Raw genomic sequence first — 27,448 nt, 5'->3', positions numbered from 1 at the left:
ATGCAAATGCTTTTCAGATTTCTTCTGTGAAGAATCATTTCAGTTTAGTCCTATCCATATAGGCCAATTCCAACGAGTGTAAAGGGTTAAAGAGGATAAATAAGGAGTTATTTTCTCTTGGCTTCTTCTAACAGTCACTAACCAAGGTATGAAGAAGAGTAGCCTGCGGCTGCAACAGTAACACTCCAAATGAATGGCTCAGAAATCATTTTAAAAACATGTTTTTAACGCACTTCATTTGTTATACTCTGGTAGGCTAAGTTAACTTTTTACAGAATGGCATTACATACATTTCAATGCCATATGTGGAAACATTGCTACTGCAACATGCTAACACCACCTTTTCATGTTTGGTGAGTAACACTATTTCAACACCACATGTAAGTTTCCAAATGTGAAAGTTAGATTTTCACATGTGCTGGTTTCTTACATGTGAAACTACAAATGAGATTTTCACGTGATTGTTTTCTACTTGTTAAAATGCAATTCCATATGTGAAAGTGAGATTTTCACATGTGGAGTCTTCTAACATGTGAAACTGTAATTCTTTCTTTTTTCTTACATGTGAAGAGGTGGTGTTAACATGTGACCTTTAAATTTAATACTTGTGAAAATATGACTTCACATGTGAAAACAGCTATTCCACATGTGAAACTGCAAACAAGACATGTGTCAAGGGCAGCCATTGATGATCATTACTGTATATGGATGCATGAACGTGCGCACGCACACACAAATGCACATGCATACACAAACAACCCCCCCCCACACACACAAATGCACATGCATACACAAACAACCCCCCCCCACACACACACACACACATGCACATGCATACACAACCCCCCCCCTCCCCCCCAGACACACACAAATGCACATGCATACACAAACACCCCCCCCCCCCCCACACACACACACACACACAAATGCACATGCATACACAAACAACCCCCCCCACACACACACACACATGCTTTCACAAATTTCACTCCCACGAACGTACTGTGGAGACACAAACACACCCACACACAAGGCCATCAATTTCTATGTCAAGGCCACTGTGTGCTCAGAGAAACATTTCTTAGGACCTGTATTGAGCCTCGATTCTGTTACTTAGAATGAGGTCGGGGCAGCAGCACACAAGACGGCAAGACAAGTGTTCGCCACATACAAATGGGGAACATGGTTCAGATGATTTGCCTGACTATACAGACTGTATAGATCGAGGTCAGTATTGAATAGATGTACCCTGAGTCATCTGTATATGGATCTGAATGTATCATCCTTTGATCTACCTAGGCAACATCAAGCTGGCTAATTTGGCCCCTGTTGAATGCATGTGGCCATGGATGTGTGTGTGCTGGGCTTTGGTGTGTTGACATGGCCCAGCCGGTGTGTGTAATGTGGGTCAGCTCTGTGCTGTGGCTTGCTCTGCTCCAATATGCTCTGTGGCTGGAGATGAGTCATCTCCCGGGAGCCATGGATGGATGCTGTGGTTGAAAGCCGAGACTCTGCTAGTCTGCTCTGCTGCTTTCTGGGCTCCTCTCTCTCTCTCTCTCTCTCTCTCTCTCTCTCTCTCTCTGTGCCGCCTGGCCCGATGTACATGGCTCCAACACAGAATGCTGCAGTGGACTCTGTGTGTCTGTGTGGCTCTGCTGTGCTCTGATAAGGATGGCTTTAATACGCTGTGGTGAGAGTGGTTTATCTCCTAGACTAGTCCCGTTTCTCTCTTCCCCCGTTATGTTCTGCTCTACACAAAGAGCAGCTCAACTGGTAGACTAGTTCTGTTCAGTTCTCTGGAGTTGAAACGTGAATGGTTGAAAGCATGCTTCTGGTATTATGTAGGAATTAACACAAAAAAATGACTGAATTGGAAAATGAGTTTTTAGAGTCAAAGTAGCCTGGTAGGGGTTACAAATCTTTTTTGTTACAGCAGTTAGTCTGAATCTGCCAATCACACAGCACTTTATACAACTCTGTTATATTTACAGCTTTCATGGTATATTTCAAACTTAAATAATTCAAAATAAATCAGCACAATCTGCATTCCATACACCTAGTGAATGAGTTAGATGTTGACAGTAAAGGAGACAAAGACATATTATTAGAACAAAGGTGTGCCTAACATAGATTCCCCCCTCATTGTGTGTCCCCCATGCAGGCCTGGATGACTGTCTGCAGCAGTACATTAAAAACTTTGAGAGGGAGAAGATCACCGGGGAGCAGCTTCTCCACATCACCCACCAGGAGCTGGAGGAGCTGGGGGTCACCCGCATCGGACACCAGGAGCTCATCCTGGAGGCTGTGGACCTACTCTGTGCCCTGGTGAGGAGTTCATCTAGACATGCAGGGCTGGAGTCAGGAGAGATAGTCAGGGCAAAGGGCTGTAGAGTTAGACCTCTTGTTTGCGGACATGACAGAATAACTTTACTATCGATGCCTTCCAGTGCAACCAAGCCAGTGCAGTCCAGTGCAACCAAGCCAGTGCTCCAACTAGAGAAACACGGTGGACGTGCAGGAGATGTCCAGCTAGCCTAGTTGCTAGATCTGTTTGTGCACCGTTTGAGAGACAAGGCATGACAGACAAGATTGAAGACAATAAAAGGTCAGTAGAAAGTGTCGCTTTATTATCTACAGCCGTCATCAGTGTTATCTGCTGAGTAACAAGGAGTAAGAGGAGAGAGGCAGCAGCAGTACTCGGTGACCAGGGCTAGAGAGGTAGAGCTGAGGCTAGGGCCAGAGTCGCGGCGATGATTTGTGTCCGTTGGAGCTGAAGGATAATTCAGATTCATTGGTGAATTGTATCATTTTTTCTTAGATAGAGGTGGAGTGGGAGGAGACTGTGCTGATTAGTGGTGGAGCGGGAGGAGCCTGTGCTGATTAGAGGTGGAGCGGGAGGAGCCTGTGCTTATAGAGGTGGAGTGTAAGGATCCTGTGCTGATAGAGGTGGAGTGGGAGGAGCCTGTGCTGATAGAGTTGGAGCGGGAGGAGCCAAGGCTGATTAGAGGTGGAGCAGGGGGAACCAAGGCTGATTAGAGGTGGAGCGGGAGGAGCCTGTGCTGATTAGAGATGGAGCGGGAGGAGCCTGTGCTGATTAGAGGCGGAGCGGGAGGAGCCTGTGCTGTGTGCATCAGTAAGGGAGGCATGTAATGGGTGTCGTTAGTCTTGGTGTATGATGACTCATACAGAGAGAATCAGGCGTGGGCATGGGAAGTGCCCTGTTAGAGCGAGCTAAGAGCTCTGTATTAACTTGACTGATTCAGAGAGGGGCCACACAGCACACGTCCTCTCTGTTGGGCTGAGGAAGTGTCTGATAATAGATCCATAGGCCTAGACAGCAGCAGCTGGGAGGGAGTGTGTGTGTGCGCGTGTGTGTGTGTGAGAGGCTGCCTGTGTGTGAGGTGTGTGTGGAGCTAGCTGAGGTTAGTGTGTGATTCCCTGTGACAGAGCGGCCTGCAGCAGAACATCATTAGAGTGCCTGGACTGCCTGAGACCCAACATCTCCACACAGACAACCACACACATGTAATCTGTGTCTGTTAATTAGATGGTCTGATGGGGGCTGCCTGGGTGTGTGTGTCAGAATGTGTGTGAATGTTGAGCAGAATGTTCGTCCTTTATGTTCACATAGGGGGCTATAGTATAAGTTTGCGACTGTGTGAGCGTGTGTGTATGAGTCTGTGAACATGTGCATATGTGCTAAGACAGTTTAGTGTGTGTTCTGCATCCCATCTCCATTATAGTGATGTGCTGTGATTATCATTGGATGCTGGGACATGTCCCCATTGATCCTGGCAAAGTGCACTACAACTGAACATTGCGTCACTCTGCTGAGAGGAGGCTGACATGAGTAATGACTGTACTGGAGGAGACCTACAGGTGTAGGGGACAGGAGAGACAGGACACGGACGTGGTCATGCACACACACACACACACTGCCTTATTAGTGGCCTGACCAAAACGGATGTATGCTGAATAGGTCTCAGTCCCTCTGCTCTGCTTGTGTAAGACAAGACTCTCTGCAGATCAATTGTTGAAATTAATTTATCTTTCCTGGGTTGATTATGTGAGTGTGATGGATTGAAAGACAATGCAGGCTTAGTGTCAGTGTGACCGCTGACTCACTTTGACATCAAACTGAGGGTCAGTTGTTGCTGGGAGTTAGATAATTGTTCATCAGTCGGCAGTGACCAGACAGACAGACAGACAGGGCTCTGCTGCTGAGTTGTTGATGTAATAGGGATTTTGCTCCCACCAAATTACAAAAGACATTACAGCCATCAGAGGAAAGTGTCCCCTCCATGCAGTGACGCCTCTCTCTGCCTGAATGGCTCACTGAAAGGAAGGTAGCAGGGAAATGGCTGAGCTGGTCAGTACTCACCACCACCTAGCAGCATAATGGTGTGTTTCCTCTACAGTGGGTCGACTGCCAAGAACAAGGCCTTATTATTGTGCCGCTTAGCTTATTTGCATGGATGTACAGTATAACATATTTAATTCTCCCCCGCCTTTTATCCCTTGTCATCCTCTGCATTGACTTAAATAGGTGACTAGCGATGGAGAAGCCCCCATAAAGAGCAGCCTGATCAGACAGCAGCACATTACTTTCATATTTTGAATGAAAGAGGGAAATCAATAAGGGAAGAAGAAGCTATGGAAACACTGGGCTTGTTGTAATTAAGAGTGACAAAGCCAGGAGTCACCATGGCAACTGGGCTGGGCTTAGCTACATTGTTGTGGGTTAGACAGGAAGGAGGTATTTCTCCATGGTGACAGTGACTAATGTTGACTAGACACGGAGAATCAGAGACAACTATTCACACACAGGCACACATCTCTAACAGACACACTATTGTGACAACGAGTATGACAGATGAGTGGTCTTCATTGTGTCTATGATGAGGCAAGCATCCCTTTATGTTTACTTGAATAACTCTAGATCCAAAGGATAAAGCTGTCCACCTGGTTTGGTAGATAAATTAAGAGGGAAATCTGAGATTATCTGAGATTATGTGACTGAAGGGATTTGTCTCTATATATCTCTGGCATTTAGATCTTATATGCACTATACATTTGCTGCAGCACTGTTCTGTATGAGCTTTCTAATACAAGTACTGAATATGTCAGTCACACCACAATGTCATTGCAAGTTACTGTTATTTCTCCACGTGAACTTAATGTATCCACATTTTAACTTTAAAGTTACACTTCTGGGAGCATACTGGACCATGGTCTAAGGGTACTGTACGCTCTGTTCCAGAACTACGGTCTGGAGACTGAGAACCTGCGTACCCTATCCCACAAGCTCAATGCCTCAGCCAAGAACCTGCAGAACTTCATCACAGGGAGGCGTCGAGGTGGCCATTATGATGGCCGGGCCTCACGCAGGCTGCCCAACGACTTCCTCACCTCTGTGGTGGACCTCATCGGAGCAGCCAAGAACCTGCTGGCCTGGCTGGACAGGTGGGTGTTACATCTCAGCTTCGGGGGTTGAGATTGATGCATCGGAACATCCCAGTTTTGTTAGACTTAGAGTAGCTTATTTTCCCCAGAGGAACTTCATTTGCGTATGCCTAATAGTTTATATATGGTTCTCTTTCATTGTAAAGTTGTTGGGGAAGGCAAGTACTGTCTTATGCAGAGATGTTTCTTTTTTATATCTCACGGACTGCTCTGCCCTCTCCTATCCTCTGATGTCTGATCCCTGCATATTGTACTTTCTTCCCTCTTGCCAGATCCCCATTTGTCAGTGTGACAGAGTACTCCTTACTGAAGAACAATATTGTTCAACTGTGCCTGGAGTTAACCACCATAGTACAGCAGGTGAGTTGTCCAGGGGTGGGTAAAGGTTAGGGAATTAATTAACTAGTTAGTGCATCAATATGTCTCTGACAGAACACTTGGCCAGATACCTCCATTTTATAATTCTGTTAGTTTTGTCGGGAATAGATGAAGGCCGACTGAAAATAACTTTCCTGTTTTAAATACTCTCAAGAGACAGTCTGCCAACTAAATTCATTTCACTGCACTTGGGATACTTGCATCTGTCTCATCTGATAGGGGCTCAGTTTTATTTTAATGTTTAAAAAAACACTAGTTCTCTAACTGGCTTTAATTGTCTTGCAGGACTGCACGGTGTATGAAACAGAAAACAAAATTCTTCATGTGGTGAGTTTTGGGTTTCCTTCTATGGGGTTTAATGCCCACAAGACCTACAAATCTTATTATCAATCATTAACTGCCACCTAATACTTAATCTTAGTTAACAGTCATAAAATAAGCAACAGTAGTCAGTAAGCAGTAAAAATTATCAAACGTTTTCACAATAAGTGGCATCTGAATCATCCAACGTTATATGGGACAATGATTTAAAACACTCATGAATCTTTACACATTGTTTTTACACACACACACACACACACACACACACACACACACACACACACACACACACACACACACACACACACACACACAACTTGAATTGGGGCACATGCCCACACTTGAACATGTGATAATACAGTCACACGCGTCCTCCTCATCGACCAGGCAGGCAGCACTATGGAAGAAAAGGGTTTAGATTATTAATACGAGTGTGTGAGTCTGCCTGTGTATTTCTCAAAAGCCGCAGTTTTAAGGCCTTTGGTTGGCAGTCTGTGTTGAATAATGCAGAACCTCCCTGCTGCTCCCGCGGGCATTCCTGCCTACAGCAATTAGACAGGGAGAGAGATGGTGAGGCAATAATAAAGGAGAAGCTAGGACAAACTATGTACAGGCCAGACGTGTTTTTGTTTGTGTGTGTTTGTGTGTGTGTGTGTGTGTGTGTGTGTGTGTGTGTGTGTGTGTGTGTGTGTGTGTGTGACAGAGAGAGAGCAAGAGAGAAAGTGAGAGAGAGCTATGGAGAGAGAGCCCAACTGGAGACTAAGGGAATAGATGGAAGGTCATGACTGTGTCACTGTAGCTACGCTGTTCACTGCCAGCAAGTTCTGGTCACTGTGCTACTTTTGGCAGTAATAGAAACCTACGTACAGTACATTTGACATGACATCTGAAGGACATGACAGTATCCAGCACTGTTCATACAGTGCTGCATAGACCAATGAGAGACCCCTTTTTCCTCAACTTGTTAAACCTGGGAAGGAGAGCCGTAGCTTGCCTTTGAAGAATGCCCTGTGTGTCTCAGATGATGAATAAACCGAAGAATCGCTCATTAAAAAACGGGTCAGATTCTCAGATAATTGCACAGTGCTTCGTTCTTGTTGCTCTAAAAACGCAGGCAGGAGAAGAAGAAAGTGTCTCCATGCTCTTGTCATCCCCAGTTGGCTCTTTGTCCTTCAAAGTGATACTGTTGAACTCCAGGAAGTGATGCACGATCCTGATGTTCACAATAGACAATGTAGCAGACAGTGTAGTAGTAATACCTTACACTGTGTAGCTTCTTTTCTAGGTAACAGCCAAACACTTGTCGTGTCTTTACTATCATTAAATTGAAGACTTAGTTTTTATCAAAGATTCTCTCTAATTAGTATTACGCGATCAAACTGATTAATCATGTAACTGTAATTAACTAGGAAGTCGGGGCACCAAGGAAAATATTCAGATTACAAAGTTATAATTTCCTAATATAACCTTTCAGATATTTTATATCTGATCAATTAGTCTTCGAATTAATTAATTATTTACTTTACCTCACGTTAGTCTCATTCCAAACGTCGTTAATTGTTGGTCATCTGCACGAACCCAGTCTTCACTATGAGTCATCCATACATCAATTGTCTTAAATCATTTATTTACTAACTAAGTAATTCACAGAAATGCATAAACTAACAGCAGATAGTTACAAGGAAATGATAACGGAGTTTCCCTAGTGGGATAAACCGGTATCGCGGCTTGGTGGACAAAAGGGGAAGTGGGGGTCAACTGAGATGAGACACTACAAAGTTGATAATTATAACAATTGAAATGCTAATCCTTTGCACATGAACGCTCACTCATTCGGGAACAATTGCAATCAATATATATATATTTACGCTCAGTGTGTCGTCGGGATCTTTGTTGAAAAGTTTGTTTCTGTTGGAGAGTTTTTGTTCTCTCTCTCTCTCTCTCTCTCTGAGTGGATTGTTCAGAACGACATTCATTCATGTTGTTGTAGGATGGATGTTTCGGCGGTTGTCGTTCTTCGCGTTCAATGATACCAAATTCCTAGCTGCAGACTAGTAATTAATATCAAAGACTTGTTCTTATTCTGTCGGTATCGATAGTCTAAGAGTTTAACCACATGGTATGGTTAAATGATTCAGCAATGGTCTGCAACCTGTGTCCTCCTGTGATTGAGAGAAACATGGTCGACTGAGAATTTCTCAAAATTGGGTTTTTATTCGGAATTGCAGAAAAGGGGCTGTCCCAGGATGCCTGACCCTAACTGGGCTCATGGGCGGTCCTCTGATTTAGTTCAACTCAAAAGGGAATTGGAGTTTCCTTCATTAAACAGTCCAAAATCACATTACACAATTTTACAAACAGTATCATACTCACTCATTCATCTTATACAACAATTATAGGTAACCTCATATCTGAGGCTATTATATAAACAGAATCTTCACCGATCTTTTATACCTTCTCCGGAACATAAATGTTGTTCGTACCTCAAGTTCTATGAGGTGGAAGAAATTCCTTTGTTCACTATGAAAATTCACTCTGTCGTTATACTGTGTGGCCATGAGGAGATCCTCTCCTCTCAGGAATTTACGACCTCTCTCTGACCACAGCAGTCTGGTTGTAGGAGCAGAGAGCGGGGGATGGTGCTCGATGTACCCAAAGAGGGCAACGTCATGACACACTTGATTAAATGAGGATTACATAGTATATTGTAAGCAGGTACTTCCACACAGGTGTGGTTCCATGTATAAAAATGCCCAGTTGCCCATTATTTTGGCTACCATGGTTAGAAGAAGAGATCTCAGTGACTCTGAAAGAGGGGTCTCAACCCAGCTAGCACATAACATTCTGAGGTGATTTTTGTGTCCTATGGTTATTTTGCATATAACCTTCCCACAACTTTCTTGGAATGGTGTAGGATAGTTGCTTGGCTTTGGAACGTTCTCATCACATTTAAGGAACATGACAAGAAAACATTGTTTTCTTGGTATTTCATTACTTTAACTGAATGTTTCCTAAACGTTCAAATTTAAATGTTGGTAATGTTCTAGGAACGTTCTCCAACTGGTTTGTCATGGAGAATGTTCTCAAATAGTTCAGAGAAGGTTAAAAAAAAAATCTGTGGGAATTTCAGTACTTTAGTATAATGATTTTCTACAAGTTTTCTCATGGTTCTATATAAAGTCATGTTCTCAAATTGTTCCAAGAATGTTAATAGAAGGTCTAAGGGCCCAGGGCTGGGTTTCTACTACGCTAACATATGGAATTGTTTTAAGAAGGTCATACCAAGGATAATTTTTTGCTATTTGATTTAGAATGTTATTTGATGAAACATTGAATTTGGCCTTACTGCTATTAGCCTATAGAAACACATTGAATGACATATTCATCATGTCAAAACAGATCATTTGTATTTATTTTTGGACTATGTTTTGAAGTGCCTGTCCTATGTCTGAGAGATAAGTTCAGAAAATTATTTCTATATTTTTTTACCCATATTTAACCCCTTTTTGGCACTAAAGTACTTTCATAATAAAAACATCTGGTACAGGGTTACCTTCAGATGAGTCTTGTGAGACTTGTGGGCATCCTAGAGCAAAACATGAGAGTCTAACCTTTTGATGGTGTGGTCATATTAGTGTGTAGCCCAAACTGTTCAGACACTACTGGCAGATCAGCAGTATTGGCTTCAGACGAGTCCCCTGACACTCGTAGAGCTAAATGGAAAACACCATTGTGAGAGTCTCACCTTTCTATAGAGGGGAAGACACTACAGATATTTCTGTGATAAGACCAATTTTTGCAATCTCCTGGTCTGACAAACACTGCTGCAGCTCTGCCACCTTCCACTCCAGATGCAGAAGGTCGACATTGACGCAGCATGCAACAAACATATCTCTAGTTGAAACTGGATACATTTTAATGGGGATTTTCATTTTAATGCTGATCAATTTTAGGTTTATAGGGAACTTTTTTCTGTGCAAAATTCAGTACTTCAGCATATCATTTCCTACAGATTTTCTCATGGTTGGGGCGGCAGGTAGCCTAGTGGTTAGAGTGTTGGACCAGTAACCGAAAGGTTGCAAGATTGAATCTCCAAGCTGACAAGGTAAAAATCTGTCATTCTGCCCCTAAACAAGACAGTTAACACACTGTTCCTAGGCTGTCATTGAAAATAAGAATTTGTTCTTAACTGACTTGCCTGGTTAAATTAATATATATATATTTTTTTAAAGGCTCTATTTAAAGTAATGTTCTCAAGTTGTTCTCATAACATTAAGAAAACTTTCCATAAAAACCACAAGTAAAGTTTAGTAATGTTCTAAAAAAATTATTACATTCTGTTCTCAGCATCAATAAAACTCTTTCTATCTTATATCTTGTTAAGTGTGGTCAGTGTGGTCAGTGTGGTCATGGATAGAGAACAGAAGATTATAGGTTGAAAAAGAAATGTGTTGGCATGATTAATAGCTAAGGCCATATGTCCTATCTGTGATTGGAGTTAAAAAATACAGATCAAGTCAGAAGTTTACATACACTTAGGTTGGAGTAATTAAAACTTGTTTTTCAATCACAAATTTCCTGTTAACAAATTATAGTTTTGGGAAGTCGGTTAGGACATCTACTTTGTGCATGACACAAGTAATTTTTCCAACAAATATTTCACTTATAATTCAGAGTATGACAATTCCAGTGGGTCAGAAGTTTACATACACTAAGTTTACTGTGCCTTTAAACAGCTTGGACAATTCCAGAAAATTATGTCATGGCTTTAGAAGCTTCTGATAGGCTAATTGACATCATTTGAGTCAATTGGAGGTGTACCTGTGGAAGTATTTCAAGGCCTACCTTCAAACTCAGTGCCTCTTTGCTTGACATCAAAAGAAATCAGCCAAGACCTCAGAAAAAGAATTGTAGACCTCCACAAGTCTGGTTCATCCTTGGGAGCAATTTCCAAATGCTTGAAAGTACCACGTTCATCTGTACAAACAATAGTACGCAAGTATAAACACCATGGGACCACGCAGCCATCATACCGCTCAGGAAGGAGACGCATTCTGTCTCCTAGAGATGAGTGTACTTTGGTGCGAAAAGTGCAAATCAATCCCAGAACAACAGCAAAGGATCTCGTGAAGATGCTGGAGGAAACAGGTACAAAAGTATCTATATCCACAGTAAAATGAGTCCTATATCAACATAACCTGAAAGGCCACTCAACAAGGAAGAAACCACTGCTCCAAAACCGCCAAAAAACTAGACTACGGATTACAACTGCACATGGGGATAAAGATGGTACTTTTTGGAGAAATATCCTCTGGTCTGATAAAACAAAAATAGAACTGTTTGGCCATAATGACCATTGTTATGTTTGGAGGAAAAAGGGGGAGGCTTGCAAGCCTAAGAACACCATTACAACCATGAAGCACAGGGGGTGGCAGCATCATGTTGTGGAGGTGCTTTGCTGCAGGATGGACTGGTGCACTTCACAAAATAGATGGCATCATGAGGGAGGAAAATTATGTGGATATATTGAAACAACAGCTCAAGACATCAGTCAGGAAGTTAAAGCTTGGATGCAAATGGGTCTTCCAAATGGACAATGGCCCCAAGCATATAAGTTGTGGCAAAATATCTTAAGGACAACAAAGTCAAGGTATTGGAGCGGCCATCACAAAGCTCTGACCTCAATCCTATAGAACATTTGTGGGCAAAACTGAAAAAGCATGTGCAAGCTAGGAGGCCAAAATTCACCCAACTTATTGTGGGAAGCTTGTGGAAGGCTACTCGAAACGTTTGCCCTCAGGTTAAACAATTTAAAGGCAATGCTACCAAATACTAATTGAGTGTATGTAAACTTCTGACCCACTGGGAATGTGATGAAATAAATAAAAGCTGTTATTCTCTCTACTATTATTCTGACATTTCACATTCTTAAAATAAAGTGGTGATCCTAACTGACCTAAGACAGGGAATTTTTACTAGGATTAAATGTCAGGAATTGTGAAAAACTGAGTTTAAATGTATTTGGCTAAGGTGTATGTAAACGTCTGACTTCATCTTATTGAAACAGTGCGCACAAAAGTGCGTTAATTAAACCTCCTAGGAAAACTTTCTCAGAACCTCCCTGCAACCTAAAAATAAACGTTTCCAGAACAGGTGAAATTTTCACTTCTGTTTTTAGAAAGTTTAGAAAACTTTCAGTTTTACCGGTCTGGAAACGTATGGCTTCGTTCTCACAACCAATGTGAAATCAAAATGATTAGTTTCCACAACTTCCGAGGTACCAAATGTGCTAGCTGGGAAAGGAGTATATGGAGTTTTAAATGTGTGTCTCAGTCACCAGATCTCAACCCAATTGAATACTTATGGGAGATTCTGGAGCGGCGCTTGAGACTGTGTTTTCCACCACCATCAACAAAACACCAAATGATAGAATTTCTTGTGCAAGAATGGTTTTGCATCCCTTCAATGGAGTTCTGCCAAGGTGCATTGAAGCCATTCTGGCGGCTCGTTGTGGCCCAGCACCCTATTAAGACACTTTATGTTGGTGTTACCTGTATCATTTAGGAATCCAAAGAATGATAGTTATTCAGGCAGTAATTCATATTACCTAGTTGTCAGTGTGAGATGCAGCATATAGAATGATCCCTTCCTGTCTTCTTCTGTCTGCAGTGTAAAACATTGTCTGGGATCTGTGACCACATCATCTCGCTGTCCTCTGATTCGCTGGTGTCCCAGTCGGCCCATCTGGAGGTGGTGCACCTGACCAATATCATGCCCAGCGAAGGCCTGGTTAGTTCTCACTCTATACTATACTATAGATGCCTTCAATCATACCTCCACAGGAGCTGAACAAGGAGTTTGTCTAAGATACTCAGTCTTTGACAGGATAGTTCTATGACAGAGAAAACAGGCTCACTTTGTTTGCTGTTGCTTACAAGTTTCATAACAAGATATTGGGAAGTGTAAGTCTCATCATTATTACTACATTATTCTGCTTTTAAGTTTAATAATGTTCAGCCTTTTTCCTCTCATTTAGGGAATGTACATCAAATCTACATACGACGGCCTTCATGTCATCACTGGGACCACTGAGAACGTAAGTCTACTTTCTGGACCCTGTTACCCTGTAGTAAAACAAATGTTTTACTTTAAACATTCTCTGCTAACCATACCCACTCTTGCCACCATACCTTTAATCTCGGTTAACCCAGAACTAAAGTCTTGCGTAATTGGTCAGATGCTCGATTAAGTTCTGGGTCCATATGTGTTGAGAAGAGATCGGAACCGGCAACTCTATGGGCCAAATGTCCCCTCCCCTTCTTAAATTCAAAAGATGCTAACAGCTGCGAAATCGTGATTTGTCCAAAGCACCGGAACTAATGCTGCTCGTTATCTCATGCATCCCATTGTATCATGAAAGATCTACGGTACCATTTATGTTTACGTACTGTAGTCTGTCCATGAGAGATTACCATACCTTTGTTTTTGTCTCCTACCATTGGCTTTCTTCTTTGACCCATGAGCTTCTTGTAGTGCTATAAAGATCAGCTCCTCTGGTTGGGGCTCTGGGATAACTGTTCAATTAATGCAGCAAATAGTGAACACCCTAATTAACATCTGGGTGTTTAATTGGGGGTGAAACAGAGGAGGGGTGACAGAGGCTTACAGATGGTAGTATTGCACAGAGAACCACAGCTCTTCTAACTGGCAACACTTTCAAAGCAGGACTGGGATGGGGAGGATTCTCTGTAGGAGATGGAGGGGGAGTGGGTGCTGCTGTTTAATGTGATGTTTAAGTTTTACTCAGACACACACTGTGACTGATCATTTTTGTTATTTCCGAGCCCCTATGGAAGGAAAATACTGGAGATATTGTACTAAGTGTGCAGTCGTAGTACCACGGTATGAAGGGAGGTATATAGGCTGGTGATGTCAAGTGATATAACTCATCTGGTCTTTTCAATTGCTGCTAAATGGTGGCTGAGATTTATATTTTTTATTTTATTTTATTAGGATCCCCATTAGTCGACGCCAATGGCAACACCTAGTCTTACTGGGGTCTGACATATAACGGAAAATACATTACAGACAAAATACTTTTTGCATTTTACATACATTTAAAAACATACATTTAAAAAAAGTAACATTCTTTAGACTGTTACTGGACATTTTTTTTGGGGGGGGGACCATAATTTATCTGTCTTCTAAAGCTGTGCCACCGTAGCCTCCCCTTGCAGATCAGTCTTTGCTTTAGCCAACTCCTTTGTTCATTACCATGCCATGTACAGTGCATTCAGAAAGTTTTCAGACCCCTTGACTTTTTCCACATTTTGTTAAGTTACAGCCTAATTCTAAAATGGATTAAATAGTTTTTTCCCCCTCATCCACCAACACACAATACCCAATAACCACAAAGCAAGGTTTTCAGACATGAAAAACAGAAATATCACATTTACATAAGAATTCAGACCCTTTACTCAGTATTTTGTTGAAGCACTTTTGGCAGTGATTACAGCCTTGAGTCTTCTTGGGTATGACTACAAGCTTGGCTCACCTGTATTTGGGGGGTTTCTCCCATTCTTCTCTGTAGATCCTCTCAAACTCTGTCAGGTTGGATCAGAAGCGTTGCTACGAAGTTATTTTCAGGTCTCTCCAGAGATGTCGGATCAGGCTCAAGTCCGGGCTCTGGCTGGGCCAATCAAGGACATTCAGAGACTTGTCCCTAAGCCACCCCTGAGCTGTTTTGGCTGTGTGCTTAGGATCGTTGTACTGTTGGAGGCATCTTTGCCTCACTCCTGACTAGTCTCCCAGTCCCTGCCGCTGAAAAACATCCCAACAGCATGATACTGCCACCACCATGCTTCACAGTATGGATGGTGCCAGGTTTCCTCCAGAGGTGATGCTTGGCATTCAGGCCAGCGAGTTAAATCTTGGTTTCATCAGACCAGAAAATTTTGCTTCTCATGGTCTGAGAGTCTTTAGGCGCCTTTTGACAACTCCAAGCAGGGCTGTCAGGTGCCTTTTATAGAGGAGTGGCTTCCATCTGGCCACTCTACCATAAAGGCCTGATTGGTGGAGTGCTGCGGAGATGGTTGTCCTTCTGGATGGTTCTCCCATCTCCACAGAGGAACTCTATAGCTCTGTCAGAGTGACCATTGGGTTCTTGGTCACCTCCCTGACCAAGGTCCTTCTCCTCCGATTGCTTATTTAAGAATGATGGAGGCCACTGTGTTCTTGGGGACATTCAATGCTGCAGACATTTTTTGGTACCCTTCCCCAGATCTGTGCCTTGACACAATCCTGTCTCGGAGCTCTACAGACAATTACTTCAACCTCATGGCTTGGTTTTTGCTCTGACATGCACTGTCAACTGTGGAACCTTATATAGACAGGTGTGTGCCTTTCCAAATCATGTCCAATTAATGGAATTTACCACAGGTGGACTCCAATCAAGTTGTAGAAATATCTCAAGGATGATCAATGGAAGCAGGATGCACCTGAGCTCAATTTTGAGTCTCATAGCAAAGGGTCTGAATACTTATGTAAATAAGGTATTTCTGTTTTCGCTTTGTCATTATGGGGTATTCTGTGTAGATTGGTGAGGATTACATTTAAAAAATATAAATTTGGGAATAAGGCTGTAACGTAACAAAATGTGGAAAAAGTCAAGGGGTCTGAAAACTTTCCAAAGGCACTGTATGTCATGTTTGGCATGACAATAAATTCAAAGTAGTTGGCCAAAGCGTATACTTACGTAGTAGTTAGTATATGACCTATACTGACAAACCATAGACAAAGGTCTCTGATGACAATGATCTGTCTGTTTATATTGCCATGATGGCACAGTCTATGTGTCCTAACCTCTACTTGTCTTACTTGGATACTGTCTGTCACTGTCTCTGCAGTCTCCAGCTGACCAGTGCAAGAAGATCCATGCGGGAGACGAGGTTATTCAGGTCAATCACCAAACTGTGGTGAGTCCAGACTGAGTGTTCCACTGTGGATACTGAGTACAGCACTGAGTACTGTTATGTCATTTAGTCCTACAGGATCTCTCTCAGGGTCTGTGAAATACATTCTGTTCAGTCTGGGTCAGGAAAGGTCAGCTATCATGAATGAGAAACGTCTGCTTTCCTAGACTCTATACTCCTCTAGCCCAGCCTGTCTGGGGACTAAATGCGTTGCCTTTGGAAGCCAAGTACAAGGTGCTTATTTAGTTCTTCCTAGTACCTAATTAGTCCTCAATTAATCATTTAGTATCTGGTAGTTAGGGATTTAATGTACTTGTAAGGATACAGGGGTCTGGATAGTCATTAATTGATCATGAGCCTTTAGTTCCCAATGTAACCGAGTCGGTTCATTTAACGCACATGGGTTGGCAGCACTGGACAATCCATTTCATCTGATCTCACTTTAAACAGCAAAAAGGACAGTCAAATCACTCCTCTATATTCATCAATAGATACCTTAGTTATGGTTAATCAAATTATCTACATCAATGTTTTCTCCTCTTTAGTAGATACATTGAAACACATCTTTCTTGTGGCTTTCTTTTGTAAAATAACTATGAATTAACTGATTTATTTTCAAACAATTTTCAACATGTAACATCACATTAAGGTGTGGGACGTTCACTGTATTACAAGAAACAATAACATATCTATTTCACTCCAGAGAAGTAGCCACGTTGGTGCAGATGCTATCCTACAGTAGCTTCTAACTAACGTTTGCTAGCTATCAAGCTAGCCAGGTTTCCTTAGCAGCTTGTACACTGCCTACTGCTCTTGTGGCTAGGACCACGGATTGTCCCGGGAGTGTGACTGTTTGAATCCCTGCTCTTTGTTGCGGTTTCCATCTATCCTGTGACCGGCCCGGTCTGTAACAGCATAGCTTACATTGCTACCATGACAAAGACCAAAGCCGGTAGAAGCACCGTTGATGACAGTGGTGTCTCTCTATCACAGGTGAAGGAACTTTGAAACAAACAAAAATAGTTCTACAAGCAGTTGTTACAACAACAAGAAAAAGCTTCAAGTGTTTTGTCCAAATACTGCTGGAGTCAACTAAGAAAATAATGAATGATCTGACCAGAGAGGTCCAGGACCTGAAGAACAGTTTGCAGTTCTCCCAAGGTCAGATCGATGAGTTTAAAAAGGAGAACAGCAAGATAATAGCCATCTGTAAGTCATTGAGAGAGGACATCCGTTCTGTATTTGAATCCATAATAACAATGACGGAGAACTCAGATTATCTCGAGGGACAATCAAGGCGGAACAACACTGTTGTGGATGGAATCGCAGAATCTCCACGAGACCTGGACGGAGTCTGAGGATAAAGTGAGGGAAATGATAATTGAGAAACTGAAGATGGACCACAGCAAGATTGAAGTGGAGCACGTACACAGAACTGGAAAACCCAGGCCTATAGTGGTCAAGTTCCTGATGTTCAAGAACAAGGTAGCTGTTCTGAAAAGAGCAAATAACTTGAGAGGAACGTACATCTTCCTCAACGAGGACTATCCTGAAGCTGTGCGCCAGAAGAGGAAAGAACTTATCCCAGCCATGAAACCTGCCAAAGCGCGTGGGGACATTGCTTACATCCGCTATAACAGGCTCATTGTCCACCCTCCCTCCCAAAAGCCTACAAAGGATGTGAGAGCCAAGCCTGTGGGTTCATATTTTCAATCCCACAGCACACACACCACCAACTGATTGATGGACTCCTGAATAATGTTTTTTCTTGCTTTGTTTGTTATTTTCCATATTATGTCTATCTCTGATAAGCTATCCAGGAAAGGGCAAAAAATGCCCCATATTAATATATGTAGCCTTAAAAAATAAGGTTAATGAAATCAATAACTTGCTTAACATCAGATAACAATATATTAGCCATTTCTGAGACTTAGAAAATTCCTTTGATACAGCAGTATCAATACAAGGATATAACATCTATAGAAAAGACAGGAATGCTTATGGGGAGGTGTTGCTGTATATATTCAGAGCCATATCCCTGTAATGCTTAGAGAGGATCTCATGTCAAGTGTTATTGAAGTGTTGTGGTTTGCTGGTTCATCTGCCTCATCTAAAGCCTATTTTTTCTAGGGTGCTGCTATAGTCCACCAAGTGCTAACAGTCAGTATCTAAATAATCTGTGTGAAATGCCTGATAGTGTATGTGATGTCAACAGATGTCTACTTTCTTGGGGACTTGAATATTCACTGGTTTTTATCAAGTTGTTCGCTCAAGAGGAAGCGTCTCACTGCAACCAGTGCCTGTAATCTAGTTCAGGTTATTAATCAACATACCAGGGTGTTTACAAACACGACAGAAACAAGACCCTCTGGATGTATTGATCACGTCTTTACTAATATTGTAGAACTTTGTTCTAATGCTGTATCTGTACCCATTGGATGCAGTGATTACAATATAGGGGCTATATCCAGGAAAGCCAAGTTTCCAAAACCATGCACCAGTTAAGAACTGTTAAGGCTCCATGGGTTGATGAGGAATTGAAAAATGTATGGTTGACAGAGATTGGGCAAACGGAGTTGCTAATAAGTCTGGCTGCACATCTGACTGGCTGAATTACTGCAAATTGAAAAATTATGTGACTAAACCCATCATAAAGAAGAAGAAGAAGCCAAGATGATATAAAGAGTGACAGAATAAAATAAAATAAATGATGGGCAGAAACTGATGATTCAACCCTGTACACGTGTTGGAAATTCCCAATTGTTTGCATAGTCATCTTACACACAGCACTGACACACACACTTACCCATCAGACACGCCAGCAGGGGTCTTTTCAAGTTCCCGGGGTCTAGAACAAATTCAAGGAAACTTACAGTATTATACAGAGCCATGATTGCATGGAACACCTTTCCATCTCATATAGCATAAGTGAACAGCAAACCTGGTTTCAAAAAACAAATAAAGCAACACCTCACGGCGCAATTCCTCTCCCCCATGTGACCTTCTTGTTGTGTGTATGTACTGACATGTATATGTAACTGATAGCTACACACACACACACACACACACACACACCCTACATGCTAATGTTTTTAAATGTATGTAAATTGTAAAGTAGTTTGTCTGTAATGTATTTTCCGTTATTTGTCAGACCCCGTTAAGACTAGCTCTCGCCATTGGCGTTGGCTGATGAGGATTCTAATAACAATCTGATCAAAATCAAAGCTTTGCAGCATTCCGCATTCCTTCTATTTTTGCCAGAAGTAAATGTTTGTTTATCCTACTGTGGCTTATGCACACATGTACAGAAGCCACAGTAGCTACGTCATCCACTGATGAAACAGTGGCAGCTTTAGAGGTCACGACCTACTGTTTGTGTCACTTTGCATTGAGGTCTGTGTATGTTTCTCTTTGTCGTTACTGCAGAGGCCCTCCAGGCTATTTAAAGTCCAGTAAATATGATTCTAGTGGAATTGGAGATGTAGTATGAAAACAGCTGGCATAAACTAACAACTAATATAAACAATGGATTGGGAGGACTGTGGCATTTTCTGTAATTTGTTTGGGTTGGTGGATGCATTAATCAGGCCACTTGTGATGTTGTCATACTGAGCAGGGGCAGTGTCCTAGCTCGGTAGGGGACCATTTCTAGTAGGCCTAACTGCACATTTGTGATATATTTTTAAAAGGTAAAGGGCACAGTACTTCCTCCTACCTTAACAAAGATACACTAATACATTGTGGTTGCGGTAGCCTATTTTTACTGTGTATGGAAAACTATTTTACTGTATGATCAGCCAATCACATAGATTATACATTTTATGACATGATGCTGTGTCCAGAAACATGAGACAGTAGTTGTGCCAATGAACTTTCATAATATTAACAAACTATAGTTTTGGCAAGTCAGTAAGGACATCTACTTTGTGCATGTCATTTTTCTAACAATGGTTTAAATACAGATGATTTCACTGAAAATTCACTGTATCACAATTCCATTGGGTCAGAAGTTTACATATGCTAAGTTGACTGTGCCTTTAACTGAATGGTCACATGCCTTGGCAAACATCCAATAGAAGCCTACAACTGGCAAACTTGTCCTGAGGGCCAGAGGCTAGCTAGCTTATTACATGCTTTGTCCCAGCTAGCGCATACGTTTCTGAGAACCATATGTTTCTTAGAGCTTGGTAAGAACATGGTTGTCCTATGGTTATTTTTGCATACAATCTTCCCACAACTTTCTGGGCATGGTGCAGTATTGTTGCTTGGCTTTGGAACATTCTCCAAACATTAAAGGAACTTCACGAAAAACCTTTTTTTAATGGTGTTTCGTTACTTTAAACAGAACATTTCCTAAAAGTTACAACATGATTACATTTAGTAACAATTTTGGTTTGTTCTCCAACTGGTTTGACATTGGGAATGTTCTCAATTACTTAAGAGAGAGTTAAGAAACAACGTTCTTATGTGGGAATTTCAGTACTTCAGCAAAATGTTTTCAAAAGGTTTCCTCCTGGTTCTATTAAAAGTCATGTTTCCTAAAAGTTCAACCGTGGTTACATTTAATTTCAATTTTGTTAATGTTCTCGAAACATTCTCCAACTGGTTTGACATTGGGAATGTTCTCAAATATTTATTCTGTGGGAATGTCAGTGCTTCAGCATAATGTTTCCTAAAGGTTTCCTCATGCTTCAATTAAAAGCCGTGTTTTCAAATTGTTCAGAGAACGTTAAAAAAACTATCCATAAATAACGCAAGAACTTTAGTAGCGTTCAGAGAACGTTCTAAGAATGTTATTTAAAACATATACTTTCTGTTCTCAGCGTCAAACAAAACTATCTCTATCCTCTATCTTGTTAAGTGTGTTCTGGTGTGTTTTTTTGACTCATGTCATGTCTATGCTAGTATGGCTAAAATTTGCAAGCTAGTTAACCAATAACTGTAACAATGTAATTGATAGACAATAAGTGCACATTGTGCAAATATATTTGTTTTCAACAAACATTTGGAGATTAAGTATAGTTTTAAATGTTGCCAACAATCTGAACCAAACCTGTCAGTTTTGCCCCATAGTTGTGCAAGCATCGGTTTTCTTTTAATCTCACTTTTGTCTTGTCACATTAAAAAATACATGTATTTGCATGATTAATGCTGAAGGAAAATAATTTCCATGTGTCCTACCTGTGCTTGGAGTTCAAAAAAGTAATCCCAAAATAAGGTAGCAGTGTTATTAAAATTATTATTGAAACTTTCAGTGAAAGTTTTAAGGAAGTTATACAAAAAACTCTAAATTACCTACAATGGTAATAAAACCACCCTGGAAAACTTAAAAGGAACCAGAGTAAAACTTTCGTAAAACCTCACTTCAACCTAAAAAATAAATGCTCTCAGAACAGGTGAAATGATCACTTCTGTTCTCAGAACATTTAAAAAACGTTCAGTTTTACCGGTCAGAAAAACACATGGCTTCGTTCACCACAACCAGTATGAAACAAAAAACACGTTCCCACAACTTATAAGGAACCAAATGTGCTAGCTGGGGTGTGATCTGCCACTGCAGGCAGTGAATGTGTTTTTTTTCTAGATGCGTCTGCATGTACAGTACCTGTCAAAAGTTTGGACATCTACATTTGAAGTGGAAGTTTACATACACTTAGGTTGGAGTCATTAAATCACGTTTTTCAACCACTCCACAATTTTTCTTTTGGCTGGGGGCAGTATTGAGTAGCTTGAATGAATAAGGTGCCCAGAGTAAACTGCCTGCTACTCAGTCCCAGTTGCTAATATATGCATATTATTAGTATATTTGGATAGAAAACACTCTGAAGTTTCTAAAACTGTTTGAATGATGTATGTGAGTATAACAGAACTCATATGGCAGGCAAAAACCTGAGAAAAAAATCCAACCAGGAAGTGGGAAATCTGAGGTTGATTGTTTTTCAACTCATTCCCTATTGAAGATACAGTGGGATATTGGTCATGTTTTTAGAACCTTGTTTGATACTTCTACTGTGAAGTGGGGGCGAATGAGTGGGGAATGAGTCAGAGGTCTGCCAGAATGCCTTGAGCTCGTGATGCTCGTTCACGTGAGAGTTAGCTTGAGTTCCATTGCATTTCTACAGACAAGGGAATTCTCCGGTTGGAACATTATTGAAGATTTATGTTAAAACATCCTAAAGATTGATTCTATACATCGTTTGACATGTTTCTACGGACTGTAACGGAACTTTTTGACCTTTCGTCTGCTCCTAGTGAATGCGCTTCGTGAGTTTGGATTTGTTTACCAAACGTGCTAAAAAGAGGAGCTATTTAGACATAAATTATGGACATTATCGAACAAAACAAACATTTATTGTGGAACTGGGATTCCTGGGTGTGCATTCTGATGAAGATCATCAAAGGTAAGTGAATACTTATAATGTTATTTCTGACTTCTGTTGACTGCACAATATAGCGGATATCTTTTTGTCTTGTTTGGGCTCTGAGCGCCGTACTCAGATTATTGCATGGTTTGCTTTTTCCGTAAAGTTTTTTGAAATCTGACACAGCGGTTGCATTAAGGAGAAGTGTATCTAAAGTTCCATGTATAACACTTGTATTTTCATCAACATTTATGATGAGTATTTCTGTAAATTGATGTGGCTCTCTGCAAAATAACTGGATGTTTTTGGAACTGTTTAAATATCAACTTTATCGAACAAAACATACATGTATTGTGTAACATGAAGTCCTATAAGTGTCATCTGATGAAGATCATCAAAGGTTAGTGATTCATTCTCTCTCTATTTCTGATTTTTGTGACTCCTCTCTTTGGCTGGTGTGATGACCCTCCCACTCTGTCTGCCGTATTCTCTCTTTGAGTTGGGAGGGTCGTCAGCTACATGGGAAACACCTGGGCCCGGTGTGTCCCAGGATAAATACACCACTTCCCCATTCATGGAGGAGACTCTCTCCATGCAGACACTTTTATAGATTTTGTTGTGTATCTTGGTGGTTTTTGGTTGTTTGCTTTGGCACCTTTCAACACCCTGCATTATCACATTCATGCATGCAAAACACTCACTTACACTTCTGATGACTGATTACACACACCATTGTATATTGTACTTAGATTACTATATTTAATAAATATATGTTTTGTTACTCCTTATCTCCACGTTGTCTCCCTTTTGTTACGGGCTTTGAGCCGGTTCGTGACACTGGAAAAATGTCTGTGTGTTTCTGTGACTTGGCTCTGACCTAACATAATCATTTGTGGTGCTTTCATAAAGCCTATTTGAAATCGGACACTGTGGTGGGATTAACAAGAAGTGTATCTTTAAAATGGTGTGAAATACCTGTGTTTGGTGTGAAATACCTGAAGCTTCTGATAGGCTAATTGACATAATTTGAGTCAATTGGAGGTGTACCTGTGGATGTATTTCAAGGCCTACCTTCAAACTTAGTGCCTCTTTGCTTGACATCATAGGAAAATCAAAAGAAATCAACCAAGACCTCAGAAGAAAAATTGCAGGCTTCCACAAGTCTGGTTCATCCTTGGAAGCAATTTCCAAACGCCTTAAAGTACCACGTTCATCTGTACAAACAATAGTACACAAGTACAAACACCATGGGACCACGCAGCCGTCACACCGCTCAGGAAGGAGAGGTGCTTTGCTGCAGGAGGGACTGGTGCACTTCACAAAATAGATGGCGTCATGAGGAAGGAAAATTATGTGGATATATTGAAGCAACAGCTCAAGACATCAGTCAGAAAGTTAAAGCTTAGTTGCAAATGGGTCATCCAAATGGACAATGACCCCAAGCATACTTCCAAAGTTGTGGCAAAATGGTTTAAGGACAACAAAGTCAAGGTATTGGAGTGGCCATCACAAAGCCCTGACCTCAGTCCTATAGAACATTTTGTGGGCAGAACTGAAAAAGCATGTGTGAGCAAGGAGGCCTACAAACCTGACTCAGTTACACCAGCTCTGTCAGGAGGAATGGGCCAAAATTCACCCAACTTATTGTGGGAAGCGTGTGGAAGGCTACCCGAAACGTTTGACCCAAGTTAAACAATTTAAAGGCAATGCTACCAAATACTAATTGAGTGTATGTAAACTTCTGACCCACTGGGAATGTGATGAAAGACACAAAAGCTGAAATAGATATTTCTCTCAACTATTATGCTGGCATGCCACATTCTTAAATAAAGTGGTGATCCTAACTGACCTAAAACAGGAAATGTTTTATTTGGATTAAATGTCAGGAATTGTGAAAAACAGATGAAATGTATTTTGGCTAAGGTGTATGTAAACTACCGACTTCAACTGTGCATATTCAAGGGTTTTTCTTTATTTGTACATTTTTTTACATTATAGAATAATAGTGAAGACCTCAAAACTATGAAATAACACATATGGAATCATGTAACCAAAAACGTGTTTTTTATTTGAGATTCTTCAAAGTTGCCACTCTTTGCCTTGTTGACAGCTTTGCACATGCTTGACATTCTCAACCAGCTTCACCTGAAATGCTTTTCCAACTGTCTTGAAGGAGTTCTAACGTATGCTGAGCACTTGTTGGCTGCTTTTACAACATTTGTAAATGTTACAACATTCCAAGATGGCGTAGCAGTCAGGCGTCTTTGTCTTCGTCTTATCTTCATCTTGTCGTGTATCTTACATACATATTTAGTATATATTTTTTAACCTCAACTCCAACATTCTCTCCTGCAACCAGCCTCACCCAATGTGGTATGGATCTGCTATTTTCTTTACTTTAGAACCGGAAGCCCCAACAGAAGCCAGCCAGCTAACTAGCTAGTAGTTAGCTAGCCACTGCTAGCGGTCATCAGCTAACCTTTAGCCTGGACATCTCCTGCAAGTCTGCACAGCGCAGAGCATCCCAGAGCATACCGGACTCTTTTCCCCACATCTCCGGATTCCTACCGCAAGCTCTGAACCTTTTCACCTAGATCATCACAGCTTTCTAGCTGCTATCCAAGTGGCTACTCCTGGCTAACGTATCTGTCCCGAAGTAGGTACCAATTAGCCTGGAGCTAGCCTCTGCTAGGCCCATCTCATGGTTCGCTGAAGACGTCCATCAGCCACTCCTTGGGCTACAATACCTATTTTGCCAATTGGCCTGGACCCCTTTTACTGCTGATACGGAGCCCCGCTGATCCTTCACGACTGGTCTACCAACGTAATGCACCAAGGGGGTTTTCAACAGGCTCGTCCATTGCGACGTCCCCTGAATGCCCATCTGCTGTTGCTGTCTAGAGCATATCGGACTGTTTGCTGAAGTGGCCCGACAGCCAATTTTCTTGGGCTACAATACATATTTTGTCAATTGGCCTGGACCCTTTTACTACACTGAGCTCTGCCGATTCATCACGACTGGTCTGCCGACATAACTGCCCGAAGGGGCTACAACTGACTCTTCCTCTTGCCTTTCTAATCGACCTGACCCGGGTATCCTGGAAGGATATTAACCTCATTCCGTCAGTAGAGGATGTCTAGTTATTCTTTTAAAAGTGCTTTCCTCACCATCTTAAATAAGTATGCCTCATTCAAAAAATGTTGAACCAGGAACAGATATCAACCTTGGTTCACTCAAGAACTGACTGCTCTTGACCAGCACAAAAACATCCTGTGGCGTACTGCATTAGCATCGAATAGCCCCGCGATATGCAACTTTTCAGGTAAGTTAGGAACCAATATACACAGGCAGTTAGGAAAGCAAACGCTAGCTTTTTCAAACAGAAATTTGCATCCTGTAGCACAAACTCCAAAAGGTTCTGGGACACTAAAGTCCATGGAGAATAACAGCACCTCCTCCCAGCTGTCCATTGCACTGAGGCTAGGAAACACTGTCACCACCATTATCCATGATAATTGAGAATTTCAAGAAGCATTTTTCTCCGACTGGCCATGCTTTCCACCTGACTACCCCTACCCCGGTCAACAGCCCTGCACCCCCCACAGCAACTTGCCCAAGCCTCCCCATTTCTCCATCACTCAAATCCAGATTGCCAATGTTCTGAAAGAGCTGCAAAATCTGGACGGGCTAGACAGTCTGGACCCTCTCTTTCTAAAATTGCAATTGTTGCAACCCCTGTTACTAGCCTGTTCAACCTCTTTCATATCGTCTGAGATCCCCAAGGATTGGAAAGCTGCCACGGTCATTCCCCTCTTCAAAGGGGGAGACACTCGAGACCCAAACTGTTACAGACCTATATCTATCTTACCCTGCCTTTCTAAGGTCTTCGAAAGCCAAGTTAACAAACAGATCACCGACCATTTCGAATCCCACCGTACCTTCTCTGCTATGCAATCTGGTTTCTGAGCTGGAATCTGGTTTCTGAGCTGGTCATGGGTACACCTCAGCCACGCTCAAGGTCCTAAACGATATCATAACCGCCATTGATAAGAGACAATACTGTGCAGCTGTATTCATCGAACTGGCCAAGGCTTTCGACTCTGTTAATCACCACATTCTTATCGGCAGACTCAACAGCCTTGGTTTCTCAAATGACTGCCTCGCCTTGTTCACCAACTACTTTTCAGACAGAGTTCAGTGTGTCAAATCGGAGGGCCTGTTGTCCGGACCTCTGGCAGTCTCTATGGGGGTGCCACAGGGTTAAATTCTTGGGCCGACTCTCTTCTCTGTATACATCAATGATGTTGCTCTTGCTGCTGGTGATTCTCTGATCCACCTCTACACAGACGACACAATTGTGTATACTTCTGGCCCTTCTGTGGACACTGTGTTAACTAACCTCCAGAAGAGCTTCAATGCCATACAACTCTCCTCCCGTGGCGTCCAACTGCTCTTAAATGCAAGTAAAACTAAATTCATGCTCTTCAACCGATCGCTGCCCGCACCTGCCCGCCTGTCCAGCATCACTACTCTGGACGGTTCTGACTTAGAATATGTGGACAACAACAAATACCTAGGTGTCTGGTTAGATTGTAAACTCTCCTTCCAGACTCACATTAAGCATCTCCAATCCAAAATTAAATCTAGAATCGGCTTCCTATTTCGCAACAAAGCATCCGTCACCCATGCTGCCAAACATACCCTCGTAAAAGTGACTATCCTACTGATCCTTGACTTTGGCGATGTCATTTACAAAATAGCCTCCAACACACTACTCAGCAAATTGGTTGCAGTCTATCACAGTGCCATCAGTTTTGTCACCAAAGCCCCATATACTACCAACCACTACCTGTATGCTCTCGTCGGCTGGCCCTCGCTTCATATTCATCGCCAAACCCACTGGCTCCAGCTCATCTATATGTCTTTGCTTGGTAAAGCCCCGCCTTATGTCA

The 27,448-nt window shown here is 41.8% G+C and overlaps 1 protein-coding gene across 2 annotated transcripts in view; it reads left to right on the top strand.

Moving 5' to 3' along the window:
* LOC109872675 (connector enhancer of kinase suppressor of ras 2) overlaps positions 1-27,448 on the top strand; it is a 54,805-nt gene that overhangs the window by 7,046 nt on the left and 20,311 nt on the right. For both annotated transcript variants that reach the window (XM_031808398.1, XM_031808397.1), the window contains exons 2-8: positions 2,162-2,325; positions 5,261-5,463; positions 5,736-5,823; positions 6,127-6,168; positions 12,832-12,951; positions 13,199-13,258; positions 16,068-16,136. In XM_031808398.1, coding sequence (XP_031664258.1) covers positions 2,162-2,325; positions 5,261-5,463; positions 5,736-5,823; positions 6,127-6,168; positions 12,832-12,951; positions 13,199-13,258; positions 16,068-16,136 — 746 coding nt within the window. The remainder of the gene's footprint in view (positions 1-2,161; positions 2,326-5,260; positions 5,464-5,735; positions 5,824-6,126; positions 6,169-12,831; positions 12,952-13,198; positions 13,259-16,067; positions 16,137-27,448) is intronic.

This window comes from Oncorhynchus kisutch, linkage group LG28, assembly GCF_002021735.2.
Source record: "Oncorhynchus kisutch isolate 150728-3 linkage group LG28, Okis_V2, whole genome shotgun sequence".
In the NCBI taxonomy this organism is placed as follows: domain Eukaryota; kingdom Metazoa; phylum Chordata; class Actinopteri; order Salmoniformes; family Salmonidae; genus Oncorhynchus; species Oncorhynchus kisutch.
Note: the sequence above shows the minus strand (reverse complement) of the source record. Positions and strands in the feature narration are given on the sequence as shown.